General features: G+C 41.2%; 1 protein-coding gene across 2 annotated transcripts; it reads left to right on the plus strand.

The window, feature by feature from the left end:
- Positions 1 to 3,532: 3,532 nt before the first annotated feature.
- dpysl2a (dihydropyrimidinase like 2a) lies at positions 3,533 to 8,162 on the plus strand. Of its 2 annotated transcripts, XM_053325709.1 has the most exons (13): positions 3,539 to 3,638; positions 3,823 to 4,007; positions 4,186 to 4,350; positions 4,628 to 4,689; positions 4,822 to 4,902; positions 4,993 to 5,061; positions 5,320 to 5,440; positions 5,526 to 5,682; positions 5,953 to 6,094; positions 6,199 to 6,369; positions 6,902 to 7,081; positions 7,208 to 7,397; positions 7,490 to 8,162. In XM_053325709.1, exons 1-13 carry the CDS (start codon positions 3,619 to 3,621, stop codon positions 7,579 to 7,581), a joined length of 1,635 nt encoding a protein of 544 aa, XP_053181684.1. In that variant the 5' UTR covers positions 3,539 to 3,618; the 3' UTR covers positions 7,582 to 8,162. The 2 variants fall into 2 exon arrangements, with proteins under 2 accessions (XP_053181683.1, XP_053181684.1); XM_053325708.1 differs by lacking the exon at positions 4,628 to 4,689 and having other exon boundaries at positions 3,533 to 3,638.
- Positions 8,163 to 8,985: the final 823 nt, after the last annotated feature.

Below are 8,985 nucleotides of genomic sequence, written 5' to 3' on the forward strand. Positions count from 1 at the left end.
CCATCCAAACCTTTTTCCCTAAGCTTTCGTCATGCAGCTGTTAAAGCCAGAGCTGAGCTGAAGTATATAGACCGCAAATGCTTTAAAGGGGACCTATTATGCTTGTCCATATTTTCAGTCATATACACATATATGTAAAATGTTACAATGCTGGACGTTCATATTAATAAAAAAAAAAACAAAAGTGTCAAATAATTAAGTAAATGTCCCTGTGAGCAAAAAGCACAGGCTTCAGACTGCTTTGAACGGTTGGTTTCCAAAAGTTTTTCTACTTTCAGCCCGAGCCAACGTCAGCTCGTGATCAATTTCTTTGTATGGTCAGTGTCAGTGTGCAACTTCCGCTCTGCTAACATTATGGTGTTTTTCCATTGTTTTGGTGGGAGTCATGCTGAGCCATAACTTGTGTTGATCTGACACGTTGTAAGTGTTTTTGCTTAGCAGGCAACGTAAAATAAATAGTCATCACTGGTTGTTTCTACTTATCTACTTAGTACTATTTCTCCCTGCATTATTTCTAACTGATCCAAAGAACAAAGAGCTTTAAATATCTGACATATCTCTATATATTATTGGTTTTTAGGGCCCAAAAGAAGCACGATTAATTCAGTTAGGAACATGTTTAATTTCCTGTACATTCTTCACAATAAAGGCTTTTTATATGAAGTGGTAAAGCCGCAAATGTTGGGTTTGCATTGGTGGTAGCTCAGCACAACTCTGATACTACTGCCCCACAGCAAGCTCCCAGAAAGCTGGTCAATCAGAACAGAGTGGGCTATAAGGAGGCGGGTCTTAAATCATGTGTTGCAGAGAAAACGCAAGTCCTACGATTCATTTGAGGTTTGGGGTTAGTGCTGTTAGGCTGCGGGGGTTTTGGCCACAGCAGCATTGGCCTGCAATGAGAAAATTGATCCAGAGTCAGCTTTTGGAGAAACACATCTGACGTCACGCTGCAGTGGCCAATCACAGCCAGTGATCAGAGTGATCAGACCTCTACAACCCTGGAGGACATTTCTCTTCGTTAGATGACATTAAAAGTAAAGTTGTAATTTGCTGTCGGCTTTCCAGACTCGTTTTAGAAAAGACGAGAGAGAGAGCTGAATACACCAGTAAGAGAAAGAGAGAGTAGCTGTGGTCGAGGGAGCTAGAAAGTGAATTAAATCGATAAAACATTATTTTCTGATTGTTTCACAGCTGTTATGTTCTAGAGTACAATAAACATGCCCACACCTACACACCCCTCTGTCCAACCCTGCGGTGGTGCACTGCACCACCTGATTTATTCTGAATACAGCCTTAAAGAGACAAGAGCTAAAATTGCCTGTTAAGAAAGAGGATGAACTGACATGCTGTAGTTTTTTGAACTGTAAATTGTGGATTCCAAAAACCAAAATGAGCGTTACAAGTCCCCTTTAATTTAGACTGCCCTGTGACCTGTCTTTCTACATTCCAAACATTATGTACTGTATGTAGCTGTCAGGCCTCTCTCATAGGTGGAGGCAATGTTATGAACTCATAGACCCGAAATCCCAGACACAACATGCAGACAGCAGCAGGGCCCCAGACACACATACACACACACACACAAAGTCTAGACACCACTTGAATGAAGCGCATACAGTAGTTTCACACTGCACAGCTTTGCATAAAGCATCAAAATCAACACCTGGACACCCATAACTGAATTCTTTGATATCACCTTCATGTGTGGTCCTTCATTGTACTTTATCTTTTGTGCAACCATATTGCTGGTGCTGAAAATATTCTGAGCAGACTAATGACAGAATATTAACGGGATTAATAATGAGTAGTTTTTTAATTAATTTTGTATTCACTATAATATTAAATGAAGTAATTTATAGTGATTTGCAGTCCTTAATTGATTCATTAACGATGATAGCGCTGCAAAAGCAATATGTTCTGTTTATTCTGATTAGCATGATTGCTCTCGTATCACATAACCAATGATAAAGTTGTTTATACAACAAGGAAGTCATGTTTTATTCATGCAGATGGTGTGTGTATAGTATATAACACGCTGTGAGTACTTCTATTTATAGTATAGGCTGCACTGCTTGACACCTGAGCCCTCTGCTAAATATATTTAGTTCTTACAAATCAATTTAGTAAAATGACTTTTAATAAGAATGATAATAATGCATTTTATTTAAAGGACTCAAGGACACCTTACAAGGCACATATAACACAACAACAGTACATCAAACAATATAAATCAGACATTAAGTGCGAAGATAAAGAATAAATATGAATGTGACTACAAAGTGCATTAGTACAATAAATAAACAAGAATGTGATTGCATAGTTAAAGGTGGAGACAGAGTCAGAAGTGTGAATGTCTGGTGGGAGAGAGTTCCATAGGCGGGGGGCAGATCGGCTGAAGGCTCTTGACCCCATGGTGGTTAAGTTGGCAGATGGGGCAGAGAGCTGGTTGGCAGAGGAGGATCGGAGAGTTCGAGAAGGTGTGTAGATGTGAATAAGTTCAGAGAGATATGATGGTGCCAGGTTGTGAAGGATCTTGAAAGTGAGGAGTAAAATCTTAAAGTCAATGAATTTGATAGGGAGCCAGTGAAGTTGCTGCAGGGCAGGAGTGATGTGTTCAATAGAGGGAGTTCTGGTTATGATACAAATGACTGCGTTCTGGACCAGTTGGAGTTTGTGAAGAGATTTCCGCCGAAGACCAAAGAGGAGAGAGTTACAGTAGTCCAGACGGGATGTGATCAGGGTGTTTACCAGGATAGCGGTGCAGGTCGGTGAAAGTGAGGGACGGAGATGGAAGTCCGAGTAACGTTATTGATGTTTTCATCACGGGATTAATCACAGCGCTTTGTATTTACATCAGAGAAGGGTATATATCTATTTTTCATTCTGATATGTTCATTCAGGGAGTTTAGAAGTACAATTTAGATCCTAGAGAAGTACAATCTTTTTTAGCCACAACTTGTATAACTTATATGTCCCCCGCTGTCCACGTTCCGCCCACTTTGGACATTAGAAACTGAGTGTTTGCTGCTGTGAGGTTTGCAGTCTTTGTCTTCACTCGCTTTCCTTCCTGTCCTCTGAGAGCCCAGGAAGCCTTTAGGAGAAGTAGGCCAGCCTCGTGTGCCCTCCTTCCCTCTCATACAGGTGGAGCTAATGATGCCACTCATGTTTGTGCTCTTCCTTGAGCCTGTCTGTCATGCATCGTTTCCAATCTATAAGTAATGTTAACTAAATCCTATAGGCTAACCATACCCAGTTATTCCACAGGATGAAAAGTTAAACATAGCCTAGTTTTAATATGAGCAGTAAAAGGTCCTCCTAGCAAACTTGGACTAGTTTCTTTTTAGAGCCTGATCAATTTATCAGACATTTTCACCTCTGTATTACTGTATATATTGGCATTCCAAACACACAGTATGTATAAGTTATGTTAGTAGACAATTCTACAGTAAGATGTCTCCCTTAATCATTTTTTAAAATATGATACAAATCCTGTATTAGACATTATTTTGTGCTTTGTGGGTGATGTGAAATGCTTGCTCTCCCTTTCAGAGTGATCGTCTCCTCATCAAAGGGGCAAAGATAGTGAACGATGATCAGTCATTCTTGGCTGATATCTACATGGAGGATGGAGTCATCAAGTAAGTCTGATTTGTTTTTTTGTTTTTTTTAACTGAGGTGACATAATTCATCATATCTTCAAGAAATCAGCATACACCTATTATATTGATTCTGGGTGCCTAGGTAGTCTCCTTTTTTCAATAATTTTTCCATCATTCATTTCTGTATCCCTCTGTTGTTGTTTTTTTCGTTACTAACTTGCAGGCAAATAGGAGATAACCTCATTGTTCCAGGGGGAGTGAAGATCATAGAGGCACATGGGAGAATGGTGATGCCTGGAGGTATCGATGTGCACACCCGCTTCCAGATGCCTGACCGAGGCATGGTGGCAGCAGATGACTTTTACCAGGGCACCAGGGCAGCTCTAGCTGGAGGGACGACTATGATCAGTATGTACCACATCAGACAGATGTCCACATGTGTTTTCAGCTCGTTTATAAAGTGCAGTAAGCCTGTTGCAGAGATTTTAACATTGCGTGTGTGGATTCTGTCAAGTGTATGATTTAATTAGGCAGTTTGCTTGCGCACACAGAAATCCTAACCTGTTTATTGTTTTTTAAATTATAGTTGACCATGTGGTGCCGGAGCCCGGCGTCAGCTTGGTTGCAGCTTTCAAACAGTGGAGGGAATGGGCTGATAGCAAATCCTGTTGCGACTATTCTCTTCATGTGGACCTCACCGACTGGAACAAAGGTGTTCAAGAAGAGATGGAGACCCTTGTTAAGGATCATGGTATGTAGTATCAAATGACATCTTATGTAGCATTTAAAGTCGCTGTATTACCTGCAGCTCTTACTGCTGAAACATTACCAGTTTTCAGTTGTATGTTATTCTCATTCTAACATTGCATGGGGGGGGGGGGGGGACCTTGAAACAGTAACTTTACATTTCTGCTCTGCAATCTTTATTATTTTGATTTTACTTTTTCTCTTTCGCTCTGAGTTTTCCCTCTTTTGCTCTCTTTATTCCACCTTTTGGCTGTTTTCTCTCATAAGTTTTCTATCTTCAGGTGTCAACTCTTTCCTGGTCTATTTGGCTTATAAGGATGTTTTCCAACTTTCTGACTCTCAGGTATGCTTGGCCTCTTCTTGTCTGCGCTCTCTTGCTGAGTTGTCAGCATTTGTTTTTTAGGCTGTTTGATGTCTTTGGGGGACAGTACATGGCTAACCCATGACCTGACTAGTCTTTGTCATGATATTATAGATCTATGAGGTGTTCAGTGTCATCAGGGACCTGGGTGCCATTGCACAGGTGCATGCTGAGAATGGAGACATCATTGCAGAGGTAAAATACAATCCAGATAAAGCTGATCAATTTTCAGCTGTTGGCAGTTTTTTGTCAGTTGGGTCACAATGTTCTTGTGTGGCTTTTTAGGAGCAGAGGCGTATTCTCGAGCTTGGTATCACTGGGCCTGAAGGTCATGTGCTTAGCCGTCCAGAGGAGGTAAGACTGATCTTGACCTCATACGAAACATTATCACAGAGTATCCTCATAACAAGCTGCGGGTTAATCTGCTGCTGTATGCTTAAAAAAACAGAAGAGATGCTGTCAGAAAGATGGAAAGAAAACCAGGCTACTGCTGAATCTGACTCTCTGTGTGTGTGTGTGTGTGTGTGTGTGTGTGTGTGTGTGTGTGTGTGTGTGTGTGTGTGTGTGTGGGGGTGTGGGTGTGGGTGTGGGTGTGTGTGTGTTGGTCTGCAGGTGGAGGCAGAGGCAGTCAATCGCTCTGTCACCATAGCCAATCAGACCAACTGTCCCCTCTACATCACCAAGGTGATGAGCAAGAGTGCTGCTGATGTCATCGCTCTCTCCAGGAAAAAGGGTAAGAACGTCATTTTGAACTTTTTCTTCTCCATTACTACATTAAACTTCTTGCTGCTCTAACATTGTGCCGTCTCCCCCTGTAGGTGCTGTGGTCTATGGAGAACCTATATCTGCCAGCTTGGGCACAGATGGTACCCATTACTGGAGCAAGAACTGGGCCAAGGCAGCAGCCTATATCACTTCTCCACCACTCAGTCCTGATCCCACAACCCCTGACTACCTCAGCTCTCTGTTGTCATGGTAGGTGCTTTATGACAAGAAAGCATGTTAGTGTAACATATGTTATTGCTGTGTGCTGCATTTTGTATTGGGACTACCTTCATTGTGAAATGAAAAGGGGGACATTGAAATTTAGATTAACAGTACTTGTACTTAATATAAAAATATGAAAATAGAGTAATTAAATATTGGAATTAATCTCTAATTTACATATCAAATAATTGGTCAAATGTGACAGCTATTGCACATATGAAGCATGTCTTTAGTTTTCTTGTGTTCTTTCATATCCAGTGGGGACTTGCAGGTGACTGGTAGCGCTCACTGCACTTTCCAGACTTCTCAGCGTGCTGTAGGCAAAGATAACTTCACCATGATCCCAGAGGGCACCAACGGCACTGAGGAGAGGATGTCCCTAATCTGGGACAAATGTGTGGTGAGGCAGACAAAAATAAAAAAGATTCTCTCATCAAGTATTCTAGTGACAAAAAAAAAAAGCTTTTAGATGCTATAAAGTGATTTGTCATCCTGTGCCACAAGGTGACTGGAAAGATGGACGAGAATCAGTTTGTGGCAGTGACCAGCACAAACGCGGCTAAGATCTTCAACCTTTATCCGCGCAAGGGCCGCATCGCTGTGGGCTCCGATGCTGATCTCGTGCTGTGGGACCCAGATTTCACCAAGATCATCTCAGCCAAGAGCCACAACCTGGTCAGATGGTTACTTTGTCTTATCTCACAGCCACAATGTGTGTATTTGTTTATTTGTCCTGGACATTTTGAGACCAAATGATTAAGACTTTATATGATGGGATGCAGTGCAAACATGCTAAGTTAACTTTGTTAAGGAGAAAAGTTACAGTGGCTGTTAAAGATATTAACACACCTGTACAGGAGCAGTAATAGATTTAGTACAGTATAATATTGGTGAAACATTTACTTATAGTTTACAGTGCAACTGGTTTAATCATTTTTTATATAATTAGAGGTACTGCAAGTGTAATCAACTGCTCTAGAAGCAGTTTCAAGAGCTCATTTAATGAAAATTCATATGTTGCGGAAATAAAATTACTTTTAGATGAGTTGCTACATGATAATGAAGTGATAATCAGGTAAATATATTTTATATTAAAATGTGTTTTATTTATGTAAATGATCTGATGGAACACACAATGCATTCCATCAACTCTGTGCAGTTATTTAGTTCCTCCTCCCTTTCTTATACAAGCCTCTTCTTCTTGCAGGCTGTGGAGTATAACATCTTTGAGGGCACAGAAGTGCGTGGAGGTCCCCTGGTGGTAATCAGCCAGGGTAAGATTGTGTTGGAGGATGGCAGCCTTCACACCACGGAGGGCTGTGGGCGCTACGTCAGCCGCAAACCCTTCCCAGACCAAGTGTACAAGAGGATAAAGGCTCGCAGCAGGGTGAGTTGGCATCGCAGGTAGTCGCTTTGCTGCACAGGCGCACCCTTTCACCTGTGTGTACTGATTGACCAAAATTTCCTCTCTAACTGGTATTCTGGACACTCACTGATGAATTCTTATGTTCAGCTGACAGAGTTGCGAGGAGTCCCCAGGGGCCTGTACGATGGGCCGGTTTGCGAGGTGACTGTGACACCCAAGGTGATGTCCACCGTCTCCTCAGTGAAGACTTCTCCTGCCAAGCAGCAGCAGCCGCAACAACAGCAGGTTCCTCTTCAGCCTGTGCGCAACCTGCACCAGTCTGGCTTCAGTCTGTCTGGTGAGTAAAATCAAACATTTTGTTACTCACAGTTTCTGTCTACAGAATAAACAACTCAAGCGTAACAAATTGCCGTCATGTTAATGTTGCAGGTGCCCAAGTTGATGACAACGTTCCCCGTCGTAACACTCAGCGCATCGTGGCTCCCCCCGGTGGAAAAGCCAACATCACCAGCCTCGGCTAAGCTGTTTTCTCACTTTGGTGCAGGGCATTATGGGACCAGAATCCACCATTAACCATCATCACATCACACCTGGTCCACAACACAAACCTGTGACTCCCCCTGCACCCCACCCGAAAGCACTCCATCCATTCTCATTCACACACTACTGCATCACCTCATGCAAAACAAGAAAAAGCACTATTGCATTTTGTTTAATCTCTCCTGCCATATTCCATTGTTAAGGAAGAGTCAAGTGAATTGAAACAGCTCACTATTTTGTGTTGTTTTTTTCAAGCCCAGTGTGACTATTGATGAAATTAATTTGTTTACATTTGTTTATTTTATTTTTTTTGTATAATTTGTGCTGTACAGTACATGTTTGAGTTGTTAAGTTGCCTTTTCTGCTCAAAAGTCAACAGAAAACGAATCCAAGAAGCAGTCAGTTTTATGAGCTGGCATTTTTAGAAGTAGCATAGCATTTGTTTACAATTTTTCTTCTCGTGCTGTTCATTTCCCAGATATGAAACAGATTGTGCTGGCGGTCGTGCTACAACCACCTGTCCACATGCGTTACATTGTTGTAACATTGCTGTTTTAGTACAAAATACTATAACATTTCTCATACAGAAAATTCCAAATACTAATCATAACACATTACAGTATTTGATTTTGTGTAGGTCCTGCAGTATACTGAGTGCTGCTGAACAATTCACCTTGGTCTTCCTTTTGTGTTATTGTTGCACTTTGTCCCTGTTTTTAAAAAAATGAATCTTTTTGATGTTTTTATCATGTTAAGTCATTTTGATATGCGCTGACTGCACTGAAAGGAAAAGAAAGGGTATTTAAAGGGTTCAAACCACTCATTCATCTTCATTCAAAATCATTTTAAAGGGAGGGAAATGTTTGGCACATAAGAGTTTGTTTGAGACATATGAACATTTCCCCTCATTTCATCATTTTGTTTTTGCCTCATGTTTGTTTCAAAGGTTGTCATGGCAACAATTTACAATAATCAGACCGGTATATATTGTTCAGGACCCAAAACAGACACGAAGAAACTAGAAGAGAGGTTTTTTCCGACAGCCTCTCTGCACCTGGTGCTATATGAAACTCGCTGTATATGATCAGATGATGTCAACGTGATCCGCACAGCAGTCGTGTCAGCTTTGTAATAACAGCAACCAGGGTAGAGTTTCCATTTACCCAGTTCTGACAGAAATTGTCTTGCACCTGTAACAATCCAAATGGTAAAAATGTATGTGAGCTTGCAACTTTTATTTGTGTTGGATATGTCTGTATGCTTTAAGGATATTTGTTGAATTAAAAAATATTTGCCTGCCTGTCCTGTAAGATATTGATAGCACACTGTATCTATGAAGGCTCTTAAAGAAGTGAAACTGTGAACTTTGAGACCTGATGAAAAAA

This window comes from Scomber japonicus, chromosome 9, assembly GCF_027409825.1.
Source record: "Scomber japonicus isolate fScoJap1 chromosome 9, fScoJap1.pri, whole genome shotgun sequence".
Classification (NCBI taxonomy): domain Eukaryota; kingdom Metazoa; phylum Chordata; class Actinopteri; order Scombriformes; family Scombridae; genus Scomber; species Scomber japonicus.

What these genes read in the sequence shown, in the direction of transcription:
- dpysl2a (XM_053325709.1), top strand. Translation starts at nt 3,619, where the DNA reads ATGGAGGATGGAGTCATCAA. An exon ending in ATGGAGGATGGAGTCATCAA is followed by an intron (nt 3,639 to 3,822) that starts GTAAGTCTGATT and finishes ACTAACTTGCAG; the next exon opens with GCAAATAGGAGATAACCTCA. An exon ending in CAGCCAAGAGCCACAACCTG is followed by an intron (nt 6,370 to 6,901) that starts GTCAGATGGTTA and finishes TTCTTCTTGCAG; the next exon opens with GCTGTGGAGTATAACATCTT.